The sequence below is a fragment of the Ictalurus furcatus genome, chromosome 24 (assembly GCF_023375685.1).
Source record: "Ictalurus furcatus strain D&B chromosome 24, Billie_1.0, whole genome shotgun sequence".
NCBI classification, from domain to species: Eukaryota; Metazoa; Chordata; class Actinopteri; order Siluriformes; family Ictaluridae; genus Ictalurus; species Ictalurus furcatus.
Genome location: NC_071278.1, coordinates 1,514,600 through 1,540,734, shown reverse-complemented (window position 1 = coordinate 1,540,734; position 26,135 = coordinate 1,514,600). Strand labels below are relative to the sequence as shown.

The following is a 26,135-nucleotide window of genomic DNA, read 5'->3' as shown; positions in this document are numbered from 1 at the left end:
TCTTTATTGGTCACATATACATGACAGCAGAGTGAAATTCTTTTCTTCACATACCCCAGGATGTTAGGGTCAGCCATGATACAGCACCCCTGGGACAGAGAGAGTTAAGGGCCTTGCTCAAGGGCACCTTGGCAGTGCTGGGGCTTGAACCCCTCACCTTCTGATCAGTAACCCAGAGCCTTAACCACCAAGCCAACACTGCCCCTAGGTGTGCTTTTATTCATTTGGCAAACACTTTTATCTAAAACAAGTAACAAGTTGAGTTGAGTAGGGTGGAAGAGGGTTGAGGGCCTTGCTCAAGGACCCAACAGTGGTGGATTAGTGTACAGTACCAGGATCAGAACTCACAACCTTTCTGGTCCGGGTTTCACCAAGCGACACAAATAGCGGTCATGGTCAAATGGCAGAGTGAGCATCACCTTGAACACTCTCTCTCCCAGTTAAGCTATCCTAACCCCGAGATGCGTTTGATCAGAGCCCTGAACATCGAGTCCCAACTTCCCTGTATAGAGTCTGCAGTATTGAATCGTGCCAGAAATAAACCATAAAAGTTTAGGTTCATTTAAGGTCATAGAACTCATGTTTTGAGTTGCGTTTGAGCACTGCCAATTCAGGTAAGCTTTGATTAATCATCAGGACTTCATGTACGTTCTACGAGCAACAACAGGAGAGTGCCTACGCCCACAAGGAAAAGAAAACTCACATGAGTAACAGTGGTACTGTGGCTGACTCACCTAATTTCAGTTTAGCCCTCTGGGGTTATGGCTAATTCTACTGGATGAGACTTTTCTAAAAGCAGCATAAGATCTGGTTAAGTGCTCTTAATCACACATGTTTTTCTGGTGATGGTGAGGCTAATGAACAGGTATCCAATCAATACATAGAGTCATTGATGCCTGTACATTGTCCAGCATTGTTGTCTGAAAAAAACATGACACATCCAAGCATTCCTGTCTAGACCAATGCAGACGTCTAATCTCAACCGGAGTTCATGATCATGTGCATAATTGGACACTGACAAGAGCAAAAATCTCTCGACACCTGCCTGATTTGCCAAATCTAACGTTACCTTATTTCCCCTTCGAGCGCAGGTTGAGACCACCGTTTACAGCATGAGGCGACGTGTGTGTGAGCCACAAGCAGCTCTCATCACACACGTGTACGAGCACGTGAATGCGAGTGAGGTGACTAAAATCACCTGGCAGTGTGTATGTGTGTATAATTCACTTCAGGTTTTATTTAAATAGCACTTTTAACAACACGCACTATCACAAAGAAAAAAGAATTTTACAGAAATCCGGATGTCATGAGGAAGACGCAAACAGGAAGCCGTCCTCTTCGGGGTGATGCCATGGTGGGATTATAAATCATTACAGCATACAGAGTAAAGACAAAACAGTACAGAGTGTGTTTAAATATTACTTCCTTATATATGCACCTTAAAATAAAGCAGTGAAGCAACGGGACTAACAGAAGTAACAGATATCATTGTGATGTTTCTGATAAGTGAATACACAGATGCAGAAGATAACCCTAACCACAAACACCAACATACGACCATCCATCCATCTTCAACCGCTTACTCCTTTTCAGGGTCACGGGGAACCTGGAGCCTATCCCAGGAAGCATCGGGCACAAGGCGGGGTACACCCTGGACAGGGTACCAGTCCATCGCAGGGCAAAATCACATACACACTCACACACCCATTCATACACTACGGACACTTTAGACACACCAATCAGACTACCATGCATGTCTTTGGACTGGGGGAGGAAACCGGAGTACCCGGAGGAAACCCCCGCAGCACGAGGAGAACATGCAAACTCCACACACACAGGGCCACGGTGGGAATCGAACCCCCGACCCTGGAGGTGTGAGGCGAACGTGCTAACCAGTCTATATTAAAAAGGAAACAGTGTAGTGTTGACAAATTTTGGTTATGTTTTTAATGTGTGAAACACAGACAGGGATTTGACAGCCTGTTATATGGGTATTTGTATAAATGTAAAAATGCTAATCTACATACAAAGGTGTCATAAGTACTGATTTCACTAAAATGGCCCTGTCATGAGCACATTAGTCAGATTCTATTCTTAATACTTAAGAATCTAACCTAGGAATCCACAGTCATCTGCGTACAGTGGGAAATAAAACTGGTTGTGAAAAGTGAAAGACAACGCAGAGCTAGAGGGATGGAAAAAAAAGAGAGACAGAGAGAGAACGAGGTAAAAAAGGGAAAAAAAAGTGCTACGGGAAGGGTAAGGAGGGAAGTGAAAATAACGTCACAGATTGAGAAAACCACTGGTAGCACTGAGAGCCACAAAACACACACATCACACACACACACACACACACACACACACACACATCCCTCTGACACACACACACGCAGGTGCCTGGAACTCTTCCAGCTATTCTTAATGCCTGCTGGGTAAATATGAAAGTCATGCAGTCTCACTCCTCTATCATCTAATTATACCTGACTCACTCCCTATAAAGACAAATCAGATGTATTATTATCCATCATTAAAACACACACACACGCGGTTTTGGTGATACACACGTGTATAATCATTCTGGACTTCAGTTTAAAGAAATGGTGGGAAAAGGGAATCATAGCAAGCCCCATATCATAAATCTAGAACAAAATCTAATGACACAAATCTCTGAGATTAAAAGAACGAAAATGGCTTAAAAACCATAAAAGGAGGTTAACCTCAAACACACACTGCTCAGTGGGAGAGTAAATACAACATCTCTTTTTCTTTAGGAGCAGGATAACATGTTTATACCACAGTGCTGTTGAATTCTCGATTCTGATTGGTCAGAAGGTGTTGATCGTGCAACAGCCAAACAGGTTTATATTAATGTGCCTGTTCTAATATATTATTCTGTAGTGAAGAAATAAATCATTTCATATGAACAAACCTTCAACACAGCAAGTCATAGAATTGTTTATTTATTTTTTTAAAGAAAATTATTATAGCTCAATACTGGATGAACTCTAAGAAAACCTGTATCTGTAAACACCGGTGCTGTTTGGAATAATGTACAGAATAATAGATTTTATATTACAAACTTGATTCATGTTCAAAACATGAACTTTCAACTGTTTATTTATTATTTCCTGTAGACAGGAAAGTAACTTTTCTTAAGAAAAACTTCTATTATTAAAAGAAAAATGCAGGTTTATTTGCATTTAGAAAATATGTCTATATTTTTGTTGCAAATCAAATTCTAAGACAGTGAGAGGTCTTAGACACTTTTTATTACTCGCAAACGAAACCGTTAAAAATATAAGACACTCCAGTTTATCAGTTGGTCAGTTTCTCTTTCCGTGGATCAACATAGCGGTTGGTCAATAAAGTAGATTTAACCTTAAACACAAGTGAAAGTTAATGAGAGAGGTCCATTGTGAAGTTCCACGGTAAATCTTCTTCCTCTGCTGCAGCAGCCTCAAAGTCCCTCCATGATATCTCATTAACCTGAAGGAGTGAGAGAGAGAGAGAGAGAGACAGACAGAGAGAGACGAAGAGAGAGAGAGAGAGAGAGACAGAGAGAGAGAGCAATACGTTACAGCTTTACCTCTGACTGTTACAAAGAGCTGACACTCGAGACTCCTTCCATACATGTTAAATACGTATAATTATAGCTAGCACTTCTGTCAGAGCTGCTGTTATAGAAAAAAAAATGAATTCAGACCTTCAGATTCGAGAATTCAACATAACTGCAGTACCGAAGGCTTTTAAGAACAACCTGTCTAAAAGTAAATAAAAGAAAGAAAAAAGAAGAAAAAAATCTTTCGACAGCTGAAGAGGAACAAGGGCCTCAGTGAGTGAAAAAATTAGGGAACTGGGTGAAAGTGACCATAATTTCCCGCTAAAGTAGACAGACACCAAGAAACACATACAAGGGTGTTAAAAAGTAAAAAAAAATAAATTACTATAGCTGCCGCATTTGCACTAGGCTTAAAGGCATAAACACACACACTCTGTCAGATTTTGTGATATTTTGGAAGTTGTAGCCTTGGAATGATTTAGCATTTAATATTGATTTAATATGGACTGCTTTAATTGTTCTTTGATTTACTGTTCATTGCATTTGAACTGTTTTTGGATTACTTTTAGGATTAATCTTCATTAATGTGACATTTTAATCTCTGCCTTCCTGACCGAGACTCTTCAACCCTCTTCTCCTGGTAAGGCTATATTTTCTTTGGCTCCTCAGTGTATACACATCAAACCCAACCTTAAATCTCTAGCTGATATGAAAGGTACAATCGAGAGTGTGGAACCCGTGGCTTGAGGGCTGGGGATTCATGCTCTAGTGCCTGTGGCAAGACTTTTATTCTAGACTAGATAAACTTCAACATGCTTTTCAGCTTTTCAGAATAAAAATCAAGTTCAGTTAAATATCATGTCTACTTTTTGTGCAATCAAAAGGATTTGGCTGTACTTTTTAGTTGTTGTACACTAACATTTTCTAACAGCTGAAAAGACACACACACCTGGACGACTCCCTCGACATTCTCATCTGGCAGAATTTCCTCTGGATCAATTCTGCATTCCACCGCTACCTTTCCATTACCTGAGGATCAGAAGTCGATAATATCGCCTAAAGTAATTATAAATAATGGAATGCAACATGTAAAGGTGTGGGAAGGGTTATAACGTCACACTGTCAAGGTGTTATTATTATTGTTATGTTCAGTACTGCACACTGCTACTACAAGGTGATATAAAAAGAGTTGTTCTCTGTTCTCAAACGCCGATCTCATTTTGTAATTTAATACGGTTGATATAACAAGTGAAGCATAATAACTCCTAACCCCTGCAATACTGAACATAGAATATAACACTTTAATTCATTACCAGCGCTACCTACCAAGAACGATCAGTAACACTTTCTCAAAGGCTGCAACAACTGCTTTATCTTTGGCCCATTTCATCAGCTTCCCCCTTTTCCACAGCTTTTCCTCTAGACCTGAAAGAAACAAGGCATTTAATATACCAGATTATTATTAATATACAGTCATTGCACCATTATAATGTGCTCCAGAATATACGATATATGTATTACAGTCACCTGCTTCCTTAGAATAATACTTTTAAATAGGAACGTGTCGATAATGAGTTAAATCATATACCGTGATCATCTTACAGTGAGGGAAAAAAGTATTTGATCCCCTGCTGATTTTGTACGTTTGCCCACTGACAAAGAAATGATCAGTCTATAATTTTAATGGTAGTTGTATTTGAACAGTGAGAGAGAGAATAACAACAAAAAAATCCAGAAAAACGCATGTCAAAAATTTTATAAATTAATTTGCATTTTAATGAGGGAAAAAAGTATTTGACCCCCTCTCAATCAGAAAGATTTCTGGCTCCCAGGTGTCTTTTATACAGGTAACGAGCTGAGATTAGGAGCACACTCTTAAAAGGAGTGCTCCTAATATCAGTTTGTTACCTGTATAAAAGACACCTGTCCACAGAAGCAATCAATCAGTCATATTCCAAACTCTCCACCATGGCCAAGACCAAAGAGCTCTCCAAGGATGTCAGGGACAAGACTGTAGACCTACACAAGTCTGGAATGGGCTACAAGACCATTGCCAAGCATACTGGTGAGAAGGGGACAACAGTTGGTGCGATTATTCGCAAATGGAAGAAGCACAAAAGAACTGTCAATCTCCCTCGGCCTGGGGCTCCATGCAAGATCTCACCTCGTGGAGTTGCATTGATCATGAGAACAGTGAGGAATCAGCCCAGAACTACACGGGAGGATCTTGTCAATGATCTCAAGGCAGCTGGGACCATAGTCACCAAGAAAACAATTGGTAACACACTACGCCGTGAAGGACTGAAATCCTGCAGCGCGCGCAAGGTCCGCTGCTCAAGAAAACACATATACATGCCCGTCTGAAGTTTGCCAATGAACATCTGAATGATTCTGAGGACAACTGGGTGAAAGCGTTGAGGTCAGATGAGACCAAAATGGAGCTCTTTGGCATCAACTCAACTCGCCGTGTTTGGAGGAGGAGGAATGCTGCCTATGACCCCTGGAACACCATCCCCACCGTCAAACATGGAGGTGGAAACATTATGCTTTGGGGTTTTTTTTCTGCTAAGGGGACAGGACAACTTCACCGCATCAAAGGGACGATGGACGGGGCCATGTACCGTCAAATCTTGGGTGAAAACCTCCTTCCCTCAGCCAGGGCATTGAAAATGGGTCGTGGATGGATATTCCAGCATGACAATGACCCAAAACACATGGCCAAGGCAACAAAGGAGTGGCTCGGGAAGAACCACATTAAGGTCCTGGAGTGACCTAGGCAGTCTCCAGACCTTAATCCCATAGAAAATCTGTGGAGAGAGCTGAAGGTTCGAGTTGCCAAACGTCAGCCTCGAAACCTTAATGATTTGGAGAAGATCTGCAAAGACGAGTGGGACAAAATCCCTCCTGAGATGTGTGCAAACCTGGTGGCCAACTACAAGAAACGTCTGACCTCTGTGATTGCCAACAAGGGTTTTTAAACCAAGTACTAAGTCATGTTTTGCAGAGGGGTCAAATACTTATTTCCCTCATTAAAATGCAAATCAATTTATAACATTTTTGATGTGCGTTTTTCTGGATTTTTTTGTTGTTATTCTGTCTCTCACTGTTCAAATAAATCTACCATTAAAGTTATAGACTGATCATTTCTTTGTCAGTGGGTAAACATACAAAATCAGCAGGGGATCAAATACTTTTTTCCCTCACTGTATAAGGGCAGCCGATTTACAGCTATCGGAACCAAAGATGGTAAAAAAAATGTGTGAGCGCTGCTATACCACCACACATAGAAGCAACACACAGGACTGCTACAAATAAACAAGTTAACAAATTAAACAAGGTCAGAAGTAAAAATCGTAAAAAAACCCCACCAAACTCGCAGCGTAAAACTCAATTTAGCAAGGCTGAGATCTGATTGGTGTATTGTATAATAATATGCAAATGAGCTTTATCTGTAAGATAGTTGTCGTATCAAACATCATGATTGTCCTGCGCTGTTTGTAATCTTGCAAAAAAAAAAAAAAGTTAAACACGCCAACTTCAACATTTACGGAGCATGCGCGTTACCTGTATAATACGTGTCAGGGAGAAACAGTTGCATTTACAGTTGTATACAGTTGTCTCTGACCTCCTGAAGTAGTCTGAGTGATCAGATTTAAATTTGTTAAAAATGGCTGCGCTTACACTTTCATTTTACAGGCATAATATCTATTTGGATATAACCCCACAGGGCACTCGTGGCTCAACCGTTAGGGCTCTGTACTAGTGATAGGAAGGTTGTAAGTTTGACTCTCGGTATCACCAAGACTCTACTGTTGTGGCTTTGAGAAAAGCCCTTAACCTACACTTTGGGCCGGGGAATAAACATCTGCTAAATAAAGAAATGTAAATTGAAATAATCCTAACACTCAAGGCATGAAAGGAGCGAGTGGAAAAAGATATAAGGTTATCTTCTAGTTCTGTTCCTCGGCACAGAATTCAGTGGTGGTTTGAAAGAAAGCAACATGCAACAGAGCGATACATTTTAGTTTATTTAGGAAGAAATAAACATAGTTTTATGCTTACTAATGATGTTCCCTCACCTTTCTCCCGATCAACCACTTCCTCAGCAACACCAACCCCACGGCACGACACTCCATGCTGAGGCAGAGTCAGCTCCACGATAGAGCCATATTTCAGCAGTTCCCCCTGGCTGCCTGTATCCATGCTCCAGCCCACATCTGCACACTTCGATATGTCCTTCACCTAGGGAAAAGAAAAACACTGAAAACGAGTGTAAGGCATCTCAACAGTTGTTCATGATACTGTAAACTGTAAGCAAACCGTGGAGCTGAGAACGCACCTATAGTGGATGTAAAAAGTCTACACACCCTTAAATGTTAAAATGGAAGGTTTTTGTGATGTAAGAAAATGAAACCAAGATAAACCTTTTCTACATTTATAGTGAAATTTTAACCTATTAATTAATGTGAAAAACCATAAGAATCATTTTAGTGGGGGGGAATGTACAATAACCTGGGTGCATAAGTGTGCACACCCCTAAAATAATACTTAGTTGAAACACCTTTAGATTTTATCACAGCATTCAGTCTTTTTGGGTAAGAGTCAATCAGTTTAGCACGTCTTGACTTAGCAATATTTTGTCATTCTTCCTTGCAAAAGCATTTGAACTCTGTCAGATTGGCTGGGTGTCTCCTGCACACAGCCCTCTTCAGGTCACCACACAGAGCTTTGATTGGATTTAGGTCTGGACTCTGGCTGGGCCATTCCAAAATCTTGAACTTGTTTTGGTGAAGCCGTTCCTTTGTCGATCTGGAGGTTTATTTTGGGTTGTTGCCATGCTGAACGGTGAAACTCCTCTTTATCTTAAGTGTTTTAGCAGAAGCCTTAAGGTTTTGAGCCAAAATTGACTGGTATTTAGAACTATTCATTATTCCCTCCACCCTGATTAAAGCCCAAGTTCCAGCTGAAGAAAAACAGCCCCAAAGTATGATGCTGCCACCACTGTGCTTCCCCATGGGGATGGTGTTCTTCCGGTGATGTGCTGTGTTGTGTTTGTGCCAAATATATCTTTTGGTATTATAACCAAAAAGTTCAACTTTGGTCTCATCAGACCAGGACACATTATTCCACATGGTTTTGGGAGATTGGATGTATTCTTTCTTTATTTTTTGGTTAAAAAAGTCTTCCATCTTGCCCTCCTACCCCACAGCCCAGCGATATGAAGAATTCAGGAGATTGCTGTCACATGTAGGGAACAACAAGCATCTGCGAGAAATTGCTGCAATTCTTGTAATGTTGCTGTAGGCCTCTCTGCAGCCTCTATGACCAGTTTTCTCCTGATCTTCTCATCAATTTTAGAGGGACGTCCTGTTCTTAGTAGGGCCACTGTCATGGCATATTTTCTCTACGTGTTGATAAGTCTTTACACTTGATATTTATATGTTGCAATTTCACAACAAAGGTGAAAAAGGTCTTGTGTATAATTGACACGACAGTCTACCAATATAATGGAACTTCTGAAACACAAAGTGCTGCAGAATTGATTCTCAGTTAGATTTTGGTTTCGCAAGATTTCTCTGGAAAGATTCACAGAACCAAACATTTTTCTTTTTTTTCTTTAAGGATGTTACTCACAGTGATGATGTGAGTAGACCAGCCATTATAACCCAGGTAATGATTAGCCAAGTCTTGGCACTTAGCATGGCTGAGGGATTTGGATCCAGAGAGGAAGGTTGTGTTCTGCTTTGTGCTTAGCCTAACCTGGACAGACAAAAACAAAAGATGGTACTTTATCCAAGATACGAATACTAAACTACACACTGAAAGGTAGGAATACAGTACACAACATTACAATGGTTTACCATCACAACTCATACTAATTTATAAAACATAATATAATTGATATATATAGAATATTATTAAGCAAGTAAAGCAACTGTTTACAGAAACAGAATTTTAGAAACATCCTGTATCCAAGTATTACAGTATTCTGTAATGCAGTAATTTTTTTTGCAAGAATTCATGATTTTATAATGCTAAACCTGCTTTTTCTAATCAAAGACAAAAAGTCGGTGTATGAGGCTGTAAGAAATACAAAAATTTTTCCGATTTTTTCCTAGAACCTTGTAAATACTGATCAGAAACTATATAAAAAGCTCTTACATGTGCAGTCTAAAGCTATCTATATTTAATGTAACAAGCTCTTCTCAGTAGAAGGAGAGTCATACTGCAGTACCGCAAAGTAGCGAACTAACAGTACTGTATCCAGGACCTGCACTCTTTTAAGGCTATTTTATTTTTATTTATCATGCTGCTAAAAGCATGAATAGTGTCCTGTAGTTACTTTGCTTAGTTTTATTCAGTACAACCTGTTTATTATCAAGCTCCTTTGCCTTCTTTTTTTAGACCATCTAGCTAAGAAACAGAAAATATTCAAAACACACGCCAAATATCCACTTTCAAAAGTCGCTGTAGTCCTTTAAAATGGATCTCCATCTTTAAAAATAGGCAATTAGATGGATCGAAACCAAGACATATGTCTTATAAAGAACAAGCTATATTTTTTCGAGCAGAAATCCCATGAGGTGGATGGAAGTGCAGTAAAGCCTGACGTCTACTGGTGGAGTATAGGTAACAGCAGGAAACACCTAATTCATGTCTGATGCACAAAAAAAGGTTCTGCACATGGACAACAGGCAAGGAATTAACCAAGCCACATTAATGGACTCTGTAAGTTTTTTTTTTTTTTTTTAAAAGCAAATACTTGAATGTGCATTGCCTTTAAACGAGCAATATAAACAAAATAGACATGACGTGAAAATAAAGGAAGTGCTACATTACTTTGAGTGGAACGTTCTGGAACAGACACTGTTTATCAGTGGCTCTTTGAGCCTTGGACGCCTGGGCAGCGGAGTAGAACTTGACCAGTGCATAAAAGCCCGGGGCGGCCACTGAGGCATTGGGACACACCTTCAGCAGGTAGAGTGCTCCAAAGGCAGAATACACACCCCACAGAGACTCCTGTGACAGAGAAAAATGCCGAAAAGAAGACTTAGAAGAATTCCACACACTGTGGGAGATAATAAAGAGTAGAAAGTATGGAGATCTATGATATGAGGTGGTGTAGATTTGGGTTCAGTATTGCAATTATGTTGAGTTAAATATTTCAATTTATAAGGTAAGGCTGTAATTATGGTGCTCATCTCTCTCTCTCTCTCTATCTATCTATCTATCTATCTATCTATATATATATATATATACACACACATACATATATATAAATTCATACATTTTTCCGTCATGTTTACTACTGTGATCAGCCTGTCATTGAACACTAACAGGCTCTTAAGATGACTATACGCCTGTTGTAGGCTATAGAAATTATTATTTCACATCATATGTAGTGTACTTATATAGTGCACATGCAGCTATTTATATTCTTAATAGTAAGTGCACCTGATTAAGAAAAAAACCTCAATAAATATAAGTATAAGCTATGTGTAAGTAATAATGGACCTACTGGCACTATGAAATGTACAAAATAAAAATGTTAAGATTTTGCAATTACATGGTTAATATTTAATAATTGTGATACTAATATATATATATATATATATATATATATATAGAGAGAGAGAGAGAGAGAGAGAGAGAGAGAGAGAGAGAGAGAGAGAGAGAGAATAGAAGTGACCCAGTGATGTAAATGTATGTATATAAATATATAGAGTATAAATCAGTATGTAGTAAATGTAGTGCAGTAGCTGTAAAGAGAGTAAGAAGCTGAAAAACATATTTGTTTGTTATTTAAGTCGCTACTTACATAAATATAATCTTCGGAAAAGGATGGCTGTATGTCCCAAATAAAAATGGTTTTATTGTTTTCATTAGGGACTCTGAACTCTATAACATCCGCCTCAAGATCCATAAAAAATCAGTGTTTACTTAAATAACAGCATAACCTAACAACTTTAATAACGCGCTGCTTCTGTACACTGTTTACAACGCGCCGAGCCGATTATAAAAATATATTAATAGTGTTATTATTTAGCGGTAAGAAAAATGCACAGCCATGTTACACTTCCGTAAACAGGATAAAGTTTCGCGCGCGAAACATACGTCACACCACGTACATCACACCTACGTAAACACGCACAGGACGTCATGACGTCAGGGCAGAACGTCAGGACGTCGGAGACGTCTGTAGCCTGCAAAATTGACTTTTTTTAAGCACACCTTCAACAGATCATTCCTGTCAAATGAGAATGAAGAATAATACAATACAGTTATACAGCTTTTCTGAATTAAGGACTTTATCCTTAAATATATTTTATGAAAGAAATAAAAAAAATTTTTTTAAAATGTGTAGGTTTTTTTTTAATGGGATGGGGTTGTGTGGATGATGTGTATATTTTACAGTATGAGGTTTACATTTACATTTACACTTATTCACTTAGCAGACTCTTTTATCCAAAGCGACTTACAAATGAGAAAAATACAAGCAAGCACAGGTTGAGTAAACAGGTTCAGTAAATGTTGAGTAAACACTGAGTAAAAACAGGTTGAGTAAATGTTGTGTAGATTTTAGGGAATGGAGTAGTGTAAATGTTGTGTAGATTTTAGGGAATGGAGTTGTGTAAATGTGTAGATTTTAAGGGGTTGTTTAAATGTTGTGTACATTATACTCTGTGCTCTGAATACTATACCAAATATCTGTTTATATAACTAAATTCTGCTGACAAATGTACACGTTTTAATACAAAAACAAACAAATCATTCAGTTTCCTCAGAGTTACTTTATTTCAAATTTCATATTTCAAATTGGTCAAAACTTTGACCAATTAAAAACTAACATGCTCTTTGAACACATAGACAACTCTGACGTTCCAGGTAAGTTTTACATAAGGTCAGTGATATAAAACATGTAACAACAATTTAAAAAAAAATGTTTAATAATACATATACATATATATATATACATACATATATATATACACATATACACATACATTATATATATATATATATATATATATATATATATATATATATATATATACACACACATATATATATATATATATATACATATATATATATATATATATATATAGAAGACAAATAAAACAAATATTATAAAAATAAATGTTGCTGTATAAATGGAGAATGTGCTGGTCTGTCTGTACATCGCCTTAAATACCTCAGCTGATGTAGGATTTAGTGCTCCCTTATTATTATTCATATTATATGTTATTAAACATTTTTATCCCCATAGAAGTGAGTCAAAAAAAATGCACATCTGTTTTCCAGCTTACCCTGATTGTTCATTTCGTGCTCCCAGCTGTCTGTGTACTTGACCTTTTATAGAGTTTTGTGGGCGACATTAAATGCAAATGAGCTGCGTTAACATAGGCACATCATTGTCATCATTTGTACACAAACTTATGCCACAATTAATTTAGTTTACTTTTATTTACATTATAATGAATACTTAATAAAATGTCCATGTAGATTTGAAAAAACAAAACAAAAAAACATGCTAATATCAATCTTCCTTTATCTGGCTGTCTATTGTGCTGATTCCCTAATAAAGCCAATCTTTATTTATTTATATAATGTATTTATCTTTCATTATTATTTACTATTTTCTTCTAAATGACTGACTCATAAATATTTTACACAAACTACATAAATATGCTTAAAACAATGACGTGAATATTAGCAAGATGTATTAGAAATATTTTTTTTTGAAAAAATAAATGGCGCCATCTAGTGGTACAATAGAAAGTGTATATTTTTAGTATACAGTCTGTGTAAGAACAGTATGAAAAATGAACTAGTTCTCGAGTTAAACTGCCGCAGTAACGGTTTTATCTAGGACCGGGAGGAGGATCAGGGGAAGAAAGGGGAATGCTGGGAGATTCATCTGAGTAAAACAACATGTTTATATTCCAACTCATTTCTCTCCCACAGTAAGATAATAGCTAATGATAAAACGGAATAAACTCTGACCGTGATTGCCGCTAGTGGATTTAATAAAATAAATAAATAAATAAATAAATAAAAGTCGGCTCATATTTAAAAGTTTTCTAGCAGGCCCCAAACCTACTGGAATAAAGCTGTGTTGAAGTTGGAGGTCGATATTCGCAGATAAGCGCAAATTAAGGGACCGTCTCTAAAGTTACATACCACATTGTTATACACGATTCTAACATCAATAGCATTTGAAGAGAATTACTTAGTCATAAAACCAGCTGTAAAGTGTTCAACTAGGTGTCATCTATGATGCACACCTTTTAGATTTTTGATATTTAATTTAAAAAAAAAAACCCTATGAAATCATGTGTCAATGTTGCCATGTATTTCACTACCAATTGGCTCATACACAAAATATATCATAAATTAAAGCTCAATAGCATTTGAAGGGAATGACTTACAGTCACAAAAACAACTGTAAAGTGTTTATCATATAACACACACCTTTAGATTTTTGATATCTAATAAAATAAACTATTAAATCATATGTAAATTTGACATGAATTTCACTACCAAATGGGCTCATACATGGTGAAACAGAAAGGCAGAGCGGTGTCCTCAGTCGAGCAGGGAGGCTAAGTGTCGTTCTCCGTCAACTCTGCAGGCTGAACTTAGTTGGCTGTCAGCAGACTCAGGTGTGAGCAGGACGTTGTTGGTCGTTACCTCGACCTCAGACTGGAACATGGTTCCTGATGAGTAGAATATAATTGTCGCCATCTAGTGGTAGAATATGGTAATAACATGTAGACAAATAAATATGTGCCGAGGAAGAAAAACAAAACAAATAAACAAAAAAAAAACCGCAAGGACAAAAATTAGGTTTATTTTACCGAAAAGCTAGATATGGCTTCTGTATCACACAAATGTATACATTTTAAATCCAAACTTGTATGAATAAAAATATAAAATTTTTATTAATATTTATATATATTTCAATGAAAACATTCTGCTCCTGTAATCGAACCCCTTCAGTGTTACTTACATTTATTCATTTAGCAGATGCTTTTATCCAAAGCGACTTACAAATGAAGAAATACAAGCAAAGTGATATATCGAGCAGAGAACAATACAAGTAGTGCTACTGTACAAGATCATTTAATTGAGATCTAGAAAGCAAAGTGTGTAGAGTAGAGGTGTAAGTGCCAGAGTAGGTTTATATATATATATATATATATATATAATGTGGGGTTGGAGTGTGTCATTTTTTCCCTAAACATATACTAAGATAATACCATCAAGCTAAATAAATAAATAAATGAAAACTAAATGTAGAACAAAACATTCAACTTAAATATTATCAATTATATTATCAATTCATAAATGATTAAGCATATAAATTAATGCAGGGGTGCCCAATCCTATCCGGAAAGGGCCAGTGTGAGTGCAGGTTTTCATTCCAACCAAGCAGAAGCCACACCTGAGTCTATTGAAAGCCAAAATCAACTGATTAAACAGGTGGAATCAGGTGTGGCTTTTGCCTGGTTGGAATGAAAACCTGCACCCATACCAGCCCTTTTGCGGATAAGATTGGACACCCCTGAATTACTGTAACCAAAGTGTAAAAATAAATAAATAAATAATAAATAAAATTAAAAAAGGCCTTATTGTTCAAAAGGCAGAACTGTCCCATCGTCAGTCACCACGGTGTTGCTGCTGTGGAGAAACACCATGTGACACATTTATAATAAGGTCATGCACAAGGTCGCGTGAGCGTCATGGATCAAACACCAGCGGCAGTCATAATGTAAAATTAACACTGGACTAGTGTTGAAGTTTAGAAAATGTGATAATAGTTTAGTTTATTGTGTTAAGTGTCCAATTTAAAACTAAAAGTGAACTAAAAATCTCTCAGATTTGACCTCAGGCGCCTCACAAGTCTCTCGTTCGTGCTCAAATTAACAAAACAAGGCATTTAATTAGCTACGAAATTAAGTATGAAAGACATAAAAATACCACATTCAACACCTTGAGTGACATTAAACGTTACATGGGCAAAATCTGAGTAAAGATATATTTATAGCGCTTACCTTTTCCTCAGCGTCCGTCTGAGATTACTGGCGAAATTCGGAGCATGCGCAGTACTCCAAAAAAACTGACCACGCTAACAGTTTAAAATGCAAAGAGAAGTCTCGTGCCTTCATTTAAAAATCTTTCATTTACAAACATATAATATTATAAATAATCACCATTTACTAAGCATAATGTTTGGTAATTGTTGTAAACTGCCTTTTTGCTGGAAGATATTGTCATTGATGTATGATAAATAATATCAAAAGATAATACAATTCAGACGTCGAGTCATTTAGGCTACGTATGTAAAATGTTTGATACAGTTAGTAAATTTCCCAAATTATATCCAAACGGCATCTCAAAGATAAAATGAAAGTTATCTGGATACCAGGGTGCCGTGTATTCACAACGTTCTCAATGGGACTAGTGAGTGACGTTTTGAGGGCGTGGTCACGACGTTAACTTTTAACGTTATTAATTGTGGAAAGACCATGGTATAAGCGGGGTACTCCATGGCTAGGTGTGCATTAAACGATTTGAACGAGTGGTTCTTTGCCTCCACAACATGCATTAAAATCGTTTAATGCACACCTTGCCGTGGATTACCCCTTACATATCATCTGAGAGAGAGAGACAGCTAATTCTGTATGTAAACAGATATATTTACCAATCACGACCTCTCAGAGTTGGAGAAGTCTTTCCATTGACTCCCCTCCAATTGAGGCTCTCTGCCAGGGAGTTGGCAGTCACCCTCTTTAATATGTGCCAGGTCCAGTCGCACACATCCGCCACGTCAATAAGCGCCAACCAGTTTACCTGAAACCGATTTTTAAGAAGACAATAAAACATAAAAATATATAATTAATAAGCATGTATTGCCTTGTCAACTGTGTCATTGCTTCGCACTCCTCCTGCAGTTACCCTGCCCTGTGTGTTTTCCAGGTTTTCCTTCTCTACCAAAGAAAGAAGTGTTTTGCTTGTAATCTGGGCTCTGTTGCATCCTTTGCTCCAGACTACACAGTTGAGGAAGGTCTTGCAGGGGCAGTAAACCTTCCTCAATATCCAAAGGCTGCACCTGGACCTCCTGCAGTTGAAGCAATCTCAGTGGTTTGTTGATCCAGCACCATCTCTAATTTACTCAACACCTCCCTCAGCATGGCTATGATAAAGAAGTTAACAATATTTAAAAATAATACACACTACAAAACTATACAACTCCATCCTTAGTCTTCTTCCTAACCTATACAAATTCCAGTAAGATGGCTGAGTGGAAATGACGGTTGGCCCTAAATGGTTCTGATGATTTCCTCGTAAACACGCTTCCTAATAAAAAAATAAATAAATAAATAAATAAAACTGATCAAAACTAAATGTACACATCTAAAATATTGACTATATTTCCAAATTCTACAATGTTTCATGAAAAATACGACTTTAAATACGGCCTCAAAGCATCAATGAATAGTAATAGTGATGTGCTGAACAAATATCTGTATGTTTTACACCTTGGTGGTCTTTGTCCAGACACTTCCATGTCTGACTGGAGGTCTGACCAGGTCCTGCCCTCTTTGGCATTCCTCCTGCCCTCTTTATAGCTGTCTGTAAAATACAGCTGCATTTAAACATTATTCAATCACTTCAGGATCACTCAATGAGACAAACATTAATATGTTGCAAGACTCGGGCTAAGAACTGCACAAGCGCTAATTACTCAATTAAATGACTTTCCTTCTTCAGCTGAAATTATTCCTCTTGAAAATGAAGAATGACTGCAGCCTCGAGGATCCGAACTGATTTAACCACCAAAACCTTTTTCCTTTTTTTCCCCAGGTGGTTGAGCCCCTTAATTCTAGCTGTGGCCCGACTGTGACGTCACGAACTCGGTCCGAAATTAGAGACACACAGCTACACCGAGTATGGACCTGCCGCAAGTACACCTGCTTTCAGCCGAGATTGGGCCACATAACAAAACCCGTCTGTCCGCCAGAAGTGGTGTGAGCAGTCGGCAGGGCTCTGAGCAATTCACCTTTTCACCGACAGGGGCGCATTTCTACCGGAATCGGCCCAAATGTGCTCGCTATCTGGGAGTGTGCATCACTGATAAGTGTCCCACCTGAACTGAACACCTTGCATTGTAGTTCCCATCAAAAATAGTGTTGTATAACCCATACGGAATGTTTGAATGTATTTTTAAGTTAAACACCAAGGTTTTGGGAAGTTCATAACAGAGACACGCAGCAGCAGAATAAAATAAATAAATACATATACTTGGTTTTGTGAACCAGTTACACAAGCACCTTGTACAAACCCTGATTTCAGCATTTAGACACAGCGGTTAGCATAACGTTAGCTCGCTTACTAGCAAACACGGCGAATTTTAGTATTTACACACAGCGGGTAGTTAAACGTTAGGTCACTTTGTAGTGAACAGGAACTCTTTAAAGATTAATTTAAAGAATGTAGGTTAAATGAAGTGTCACTAACCTTTGTGTATTGTACAAAAGCAGTGAGATGTGTTATTTTAAGGAAAATAGTATTAACTTCAACACATACAACATTACTTACAGTAAATGGGGGTTCAGAATATGGGGATGTGCTGGGCAATATGGTTTCCTTTATGATTTTGACATTTGTCAAAGGGCAGAAAATCCAAACAAATATAAATGTGATGTTGGTGTTAGTGTAGATATTGTCCTAAAAATGACAGCAACTCTTTGAGCAGGAAAAAAAATCACAGGGTTTTTGCAGATAACTATTTTACATCAGTACCACTAGCAGAACACGTGAAAGAAAGAGGAATCTACTACACTGGTACAGTAAGAATGAACAGGATAAAAGATTGCACCATGATCTATGAAGCCTATAGATCAGCACAGTTCCTGAAATGGGTGGTTTTTATCAGTGGCAGTGGCAACACATTTGTGTGTACGATACAATAAACAACTGGCATTTGTGATGACAGTGCTATGTGTTGTGAACTGAACCGAATTTGACCACAAACCCCTTGTCCACCCAGGTTTACACAGCAAATTGACAGTGGCAAGCCAGAATTTGAACTGTGGATACATTTATTCACTTAAACTAGTTATCACTTATCACGATAACATACACTCCCAGTCCCTACATGTGTTTAGAATCCATAAAGGTGTCCCTTATCTGCTGCCATTTTTCTTTCACTGCCAGTCTGAACTTCCCTTTTACTTTTGTGCTAATTAGTGAGGTATTCATTTCAATACGTTTATTTAAACAGTATGAATAATTGGATTAAAACAGATTTAATTATAAATTGTCTGTAAACTAAAAATCAAGATGATTAAAATGAATATAATAAATATGATAAATTCAAAGATGGCTGATGATTATTGATTTGATTGAGTACAGTTTTTATTTACATTTTTGTTTATTATGTCCACCCTTCATCATGGTCGTTCAGTTTCACCCCTCTTAACCACCAGGAGCAGTAATTAACACCTGGATATTCTCATGTGTGCATACGCCGAGACCTTAATCACAAAGTGATATGACATAAATGATGTAGTATTTACTTAATGTAAATGTAAACATCGCTACGTGCTGAGAACACTGTGGATATTCATAACTTTTCTGTTTGAGCTTTCCCTGAGAACTGCTACCTAGAATAGCTACTTCTAACATAGCTTGTTAGCTTCATTTCACTGTGTCTGAGATAGCTAAGTTGTTGTTTTCTATTTTTCCAGTGGCTTGCTCCATCTCATGCTCTGAATCTTGACTACAAGGCCGGAGTCTGTGCTTCACTCCCTTCCCCTCCTGCCCAATAACATCCATTGATCCACCCATTCGGCTATACCAGTGCTAACAGTTTGGAGTGGTGCGCCACTCCATTTTCCTTCACAAAACTTGAACCAACACTGCTAATAGGCCAAAACATCATCAGCATCTAGCAGCTCACAGACACCACAGGCAAAATTTGAAGCAGCCAAAACAGGAGCTCCATGGTGAGATGCTTGGCTAATATGTCAGGGGCTAGCGGTCCTAGAAAGGAGAGCTAGGCTTCAGAATTGCATAGCCAACAGAGTAACAGATGGGTCAAGTGTTCCTGCTAGATCTGAGTCAATGCTCCAGTGGCCCAAAGGCCCATAGGCCACCCCTGGCAGTTATCTGGGGTTCATAAATCTACAGGCTCCTCGGATTTCTGTGAAAATAAAATACAGATTTAATGTAGTAAAATGTATCAATGTAGTAATATTTGAGTTTAAATATCTATGTGTGAAATGACCAGAGTTACTGTAAACTTTTGACACAACTTAAACACAATGTACTATAGCAGTCATGACTTAGTGAGAGGAAAAACTTACATTTGGTAACTCATCACACTGCATTACAGGTTCGGTCATCTTAATTTTAACATCTACAATCATCTTAATTTTAACAACTACAATCAGCCTCTTTTCAGTCAATAAAAAAAGAAATCCAGAAATAAAACTAAAAATACATTTGTTCATGTACTGTACATATAGCCTGTGGCGTAACCCATCATGCAGCACAAACCTCACAAGTCCTCACATTTCTGTTTCTATATTTCTAAATTAAGGATTTTTACACTAACCATTGTTATCTCTTCACACTTTCTGCGGGTCTCAGAGAGCTCTTCCTCCAAACTTTAAATTGCAGTATTATAGCATTTATAGCTTAATAAGAGGAGAAGCTTACCATTAGAAATTCATCACACTGTTTAATGCTTCTTCGTACTGTGACTTCAGGATGTTGTAAGCCTCCCGTTCTCGCTCGCGATCCTAAAACACAGCCATGGAGTAAATACAAATGTTTACATAATGTTACGTTTACTTGTTGAAAATGTGTATTAAACAAATGCTGTGTAACGGTGTAACAATCCACAAAACTGAGACACATTATTTTATGACAAAAACACAGTATTTTATGACGAATATACTTTATTATGCAGTCTGTTAAATGTATTGTTCAATATGCAGATGTGTTGAACTGAGAGCCTCTTACTGAACAACACAACATGCCATATTGTTACTAGCGTTCCTTATTACATAAAGTGCACTTTGAAGAAATGGCCTTCACGTTCTTATCTTTTAGTGAGCAATAAACACCTCCAAACTTCTCCTCTTTGACATTTAAAGCATCATTTCCATAGGCATAATAGTCATTTAGTAATAGTCCTTTCTATAGGCTCACTGATGAGGTAAGATCACAGATCTACCGTAGCTCTGTCAGACTTACTATGACCTTAATGGGGTGGAGCAAACATCTGTGTTAGCTTCTTAAACTAGCATGTTCCTGACCATTAGACAATGAGAAATTTCCAGAGACGTTGTTGTGGAGGTTCAATAATATGTTATTATTCAAACTCGTCTATCACAATGAGATTTATCAGGTCTTTCGGTTTCTCATCATATGACATCGATATCAGTACTGACCAATAATAATAACTCATCAGTAACTCGTCACCTTATTTTTAAAGAAACGGCTTAATGCAAGGATTTTATCACTTACTTGCTTTATCACATCACACGATATCTCTACTTCATCCAGAAGTTTCTCCAGCTTCTGCACTGCACCTTCCATTTTGTGCACATGGTACTTCCAGTCTGACTTCTCACTCTCCAGCTGAGCGTTTGACTCAGCTGGCAAAAAAATCGCCTGCTCGCATTTTGCCACAGCTTCAGCCAAAGTGTCCTGGAAGTTCAACAACCAAAGCTTGTTGGCTTTATTTAGTTCTCCACACACATTGAAACACTTCTGAGGTCTCGACTCATCACTCATCAGAACAGACTTATAATGTTTTGATAAAGTTTCCTTCAGCCGATCATACTGCCACTTCAGGATACTGTGAGCCTCCCGCTATTGCTCACACTCCTAAAACACAGTCATGAAGCAGAAGAGGTTTAAACTTTACTGCTTAATGTTCACATCTACAACGAGGCTCTTTAGTTCCACTTTGTGAAAATGTGTATTAAACAGTTGTTGTGATCTAGTTAAACCTGAAATACTGATTGTATTATTATTATTATTATTATGCTATGATTTTTCAGTCAGTTCCAAATTTACACATCGGCCAGAAGTGACAATAAATACAGTTTAGCATTAAATACAGTTTAGCCATAGCATTATGACTAACCTGCTACAGCAAAATGGGAGACACTATTTTTTTTTTCTATGATTATAAAAAGCACTTATTTTATTATGTGCACCCCCTAGTTTGTTATTAGGGCTGGTCAGTCTGTAGTGCAACTCATCATGCAGCATGAACATGAAGAGTCTTCACACACAGTTCACAATGGCAGTCCTGGTGTGAAGCTTGAATATTCGCTTCTAAATGTCCCTCTTTGTAATGCCCAGAGGTACTCCATTTACTTTTCTGACCTGCAACTGACACACAGTGTACTACAACAATCATGACTTAGTGAGAAGAAAAACTTACGTTTAGTAGCTGGTTGTGCCGTTCCATCAGCTCATTGTACTGCAACTTCAGGGCGAAGTGAGCTACACGCTCTGTCTCATAATCCTAAAATACAGTGGAGCAGAAGTGGTTCAAACTTCAGTACTGAAAGGGTTGCTTCACTTTAACTTAACTTCAAATTACTGTGAATTTCGGTCAAGTAGAAACTGAGGACTTGGAATCGAGACTGGTCCTGTGAAGAGGGCATCCGGATCTGTGTGTACTTTAGAAAAGTCTATGCAGGGTCCAGATTTGATGCACATCCAATGCAACACGTTCACAAACTGCTCCATCAGTTAAATGTGATTCGCTTTTATTCGACACTGGATTCAATTTTTCTTTATTTTTATGAACAGTGATTTAATTTCCCTCACATCCCACTTTGTCTGGCTGAATACTGATGTGTGAATTCATGAGCGTCTCTCTTCCAAAAACAGCGGCTCAAATATGGAGTTAAAAATTGGAGGGATTGCTCGTTATTAAGCAGCACTCAGACTAGATTTTCTCTTATTGGTTCCATGAAAAGTAAAGCTTACCTTTAGTACAGTTTCATTCAACAATTCCCACTTGGAACGTAGATCCCTCAACTCCTGAGTTTTTCTTTCCGTCTCCTAAAACAAAGCCATGGAGCAAAAGAGGTTCAAAGTTGTGTGTTTAATGTTAACATCTACAATGCACCACTTCAATACACATATTCAATAAAAAAGTTAGCATCTTAAACTAGAAATACAATTTAAATTTGTTCAAGTACATATAGTCTGTGGTGTAACTCATCATGCAGCACAAAGAAACAGCTTAATGCAAGGATTTTCTCACTTACCGTCGTTGCCTCATTACACCTTGTCTGGGTCTGAGAGAGCTGCTCCTCCAAATCATCCACTGCTTCTTGCAGTGTGTTCATGTCATCCACCAGGTCATAGTTCTCATTCTCCAGTTCAGTAATGGACTCCAATGACTCCGCGTATCTCACCTCAGCTTCATCCAGAGAGACCTGGAGTGTTCAACAAGCAAAGCTTATTGGCTTTATTCACTTCTACATACACATTCAGACACTTCTGAAGACTCGACTCATCATTTGTTAGAACAGCCTGAAATGATTTGGGGACAAATAATAATAACAGATTTAATGAGAGCTTACCTTCAGTGAACTGATTTTCTGCTTTAAATCTTTCACCTGCTCTTCAGCCTTGGACTTCTCAAATGTGAGAATGCCCTGCCCTATGCCAAGCTCCTAAAACACAACATGGAGCAAAAGAGGTTCAAGCTTTGTGTTTAATGTTCACGTCTACAATCCACCACTTCTATTCAATAAAAAAACATGTTTAATGACAAATACAACTGTTATTCTATTCAAGTACATATCGCCTGTGGTGTAACTCATCATGCAGCATGAACATCATATTATTTCTAAAGGAACTGGTTAATGTAAGGATTTTCTCACTTACCCTCGTTATCTCATCATTCCTCCTGCGTGTCTCAGAGAACTGTTCCTCCAACTGCTTCACTGAGCCACGCAGTGTGTTGACCTGGGACATCAAGTCCAACTTCTCATTCTCCAGCTCAGCTTCAGACTCCATCGCCCGCTTGTATTTCTCCTCAGCTTCAGTCAGAGTCACCTGGAAGTTCAAAAACCAATGTTTGTTGGCTTTATTTACTACACACACATTCAGACACAGTGAATGTTGCAACAGTGTGACTAAACAGGAATGAACACACACACACACACACACACACACACACACACACAATAGCAGTAGTGCTTACAGAAGAAGAAAAACTTTAAAAGAAGGTTAAAAATGAAACATTCTGTGCTAAACAGATGCTATGCTGTAATTAAACATGAATGCTATGATTGTTTCATTCAGATCTAAATTTACACATCAGGCAGAGTGAAGACATAGCAATGTTGGGGCGATGTGTAATTGGCCCTAACGGTGGAGTGAAGATCAAACGCAGCATTAAAACAATCTTCTAAATATCCATGTCTGAAATGCTCAGAGGTACTGTATTTATTTTTCTGGCCCACAACTAACACACAGTTTACTGCAACAGTCATGACTTAGTGAGAGAGAGAGAAACTTACCTTTACTAACCCCTCAATGTGTGTTAAAGTTTCCTTAATCTCGCTGTACTGAGAGTTCAGGGCTCCGTGAGCCTGACACTCCGCCTCATAGTCCTAAAACACAGCCATGGAGCAGAAGAGGTTTAAATTAATAAATGTTCAAAATTTCAAACATGTAACACTGTCTGGCCAAAGCTTGTTTTATCTGTCTTGTAAAGTTTTTTAAATCACACCCAGGAGAGGCTGGTACCAATGAGCTAGCAGGGCTTTCAAAGATTTAAAAAATTCAGTATGAGGTTTCATTTGTGGCACCCACATCAGGTGTAAAGTGCGTTACAGACTTGAAACACTTAAAAAATGAGAAATTAAGAGGCGTTGCTCAACCCTAATAGTTTCAATGTTAAACTATTGATATAAATTTTATCCTCATATCTATTATCAGGTCCAGTCGTCGCTGCTAACGCCCCTCAGGCTCCAAACACAAGTGAGTGTGCAGATATTTTCTTTTCTCAATATTTGCCATGTTGTTTGTTACTCATATTATTTTAAAAAGTACTGTTTAATGTGAGGCTTTTCTCTTTCACCTTGGTTTTTCTCTCACACTCTCTGTGTTCCTCACAGAGCAGTTCCTCCAGCTCCCTCACTCTGTCCTCCAGGTTGGACCTCTCGCTGTCCACCAGAGCACTGGACACTTCCACCTTCTGCTTCTTCTCCTCAGCCTCGCTCAGAGACTCCTGAAAGTCCACCATCCAAATGGTATAAGCGATACAGGAGAGCTCGTAGAATCTATTTACTAACCATAACAGCCTACTAGTTTATACAGCTGATAAAACCTACTTAAATATATATTTTAAATATGAATTATAACCAATATTTTATTAAATACTGGATGCTGTGAGTGATAATGAGTCTCGTTACGTACTGCACCTAAACCCTAATCCAGAACAATGGCTACCAGCTGAGCTAATGTAACTACCTATGTAATACCTAGCTCCTGCTGGAGTCACCAAAGTGTCCATAACGGAGTGATTTCCTCAGAGTCATGAGATGTAGAAGTGCAGATGGAAGTGATTGTGGTTTGGTGAGTACCTGAGGGACAGTGCTGTCAGTCTGTGTGACACTGACTCCATCCACCTCAGACATCAAGCCTGGATCCAGCAAAGAATCATCTACTGCAGGGAGCTGGGTCTGTACTGGGCCTAAATACAAACCAGTACAAAAACACCACATCACCCTGCAGTCAGCACAGTCTCTATTACACACACTCATTACTTCTGCTACACTTTTCATTTCACACCATCACAAGTTTCTAGCTCTGATCCTGCTGGAGCTCTTTTTTACACAGAAAATCAAACTTTGGTTAAATGCACTCTGATCATGAAGGACTGAAAAACTCTACTAAAGTGAAATATGGTTTATATAAAAACGGAGAGAGAGAGAGAGAGAGAGAGAGAGAGAGAGATGGTGTACCCTCGGTGAGAGTTGTGTCCGCTGTTCTCTCCCCATCGCCATCGCCACGCTTCTTAAAATAATAATAAACTCCTGCGGCCGTGGCTGCAGCTCCAACCGCATACAGCAGGGGGCGCAGTGGAAGACCTGCCGCCCGAGAGCGAGCTAAACTCATTAAATGCTGCATTGTAGCACTGAACTCGGTTAAACAGCCTGTCAGTTGGAAAGTTCAAATAAACACTGAAACTCCGCCTTTCTGTTCTTCACCTTTTTACAGCGGCTTCTTCTGTTGCGTCACAATGACAGAACTCATTCCAGAAGATTCTCAAGTTCCATCAGCAAATCTAAATAACCCCTGAGATGTGTTTCATCTTTCCTGAAGTATAGACCATGTAAATATATGTGAGGGAGTGTTTGGTCTGTCTGTGATTTTGGTGATGTTTGGTTGGTGCTTTTTTCAGTGATGTCATCTCATTTCTCTTTCAAATTACAGAAGCCCTGAACCACAATGTGTCATTTTCTTCATTTCCAATTGCTGTGTCATTATTTCGATTTAATAACTTGTTATTTTCACA

General features: G+C 38.3%; 2 protein-coding genes and 1 long non-coding RNA gene across 6 annotated transcripts; all 3 read right to left on the bottom strand.

The window, feature by feature from the left end:
- Positions 1-2,712: 2,712 nt before the first annotated feature.
- Positions 2,713-11,737, bottom strand: rdm1 (RAD52 motif containing 1). 3 transcript variants are annotated; one of them, XM_053613156.1, is made up of 7 exons: positions 11,379-11,732; positions 10,400-10,579; positions 9,194-9,319; positions 7,639-7,801; positions 4,886-4,984; positions 4,509-4,588; positions 2,713-3,486 (listed from the first exon to the last, which is right to left on the bottom strand). In XM_053613156.1, the coding sequence occupies exons 1-7, from the start codon at positions 11,481-11,483 to the stop codon at positions 3,397-3,399; spliced, it is 843 nt and encodes a 280-aa protein (XP_053469131.1). In that variant the 5' UTR covers positions 11,484-11,732; the 3' UTR covers positions 2,713-3,396. The 3 variants fall into 3 exon arrangements, with proteins under 3 accessions (XP_053469131.1, XP_053469133.1, XP_053469132.1); XM_053613158.1 differs by lacking the exon at positions 4,509-4,588 and having other exon boundaries at positions 3,409-3,486; positions 11,379-11,737; XM_053613157.1 differs by lacking the exon at positions 2,713-3,486 and having other exon boundaries at positions 4,530-4,615; positions 11,379-11,737.
- A 2,220-nt stretch (positions 11,738-13,957) lies between these two features.
- On the bottom strand, positions 13,958-17,626 carry LOC128600577 (uncharacterized). Its single transcript, XR_008384574.1, has 3 exons — positions 16,523-17,626; positions 16,269-16,417; positions 13,958-14,280 (listed from the first exon to the last, which is right to left on the bottom strand). It is a non-coding gene; the product is annotated as an uncharacterized LOC128600577 (long non-coding RNA).
- An 81-nt stretch (positions 17,627-17,707) lies between these two features.
- LOC128600576 (leucine-rich repeat flightless-interacting protein 2-like) lies at positions 17,708-26,119 on the bottom strand. Of its 2 annotated transcripts, XM_053613154.1 has the most exons (12): positions 25,582-26,119; positions 25,201-25,310; positions 24,696-24,845; positions 24,133-24,225; positions 23,495-23,665; positions 23,188-23,280; positions 22,870-23,040; positions 22,586-22,660; positions 22,032-22,115; positions 21,104-21,286; positions 20,291-20,373; positions 17,708-19,772 (listed from the first exon to the last, which is right to left on the bottom strand). In XM_053613154.1, exons 1-11 carry the CDS (start codon positions 25,745-25,747, stop codon positions 20,293-20,295), a joined length of 1,377 nt encoding a protein of 458 aa, XP_053469129.1. In that variant the 5' UTR covers positions 25,748-26,119; the 3' UTR covers positions 17,708-19,772; positions 20,291-20,292. The 2 variants fall into 2 exon arrangements, with proteins under 2 accessions (XP_053469129.1, XP_053469128.1); XM_053613153.1 differs by having other exon boundaries at positions 17,708-20,373.
- Positions 26,120-26,135: the final 16 nt, after the last annotated feature.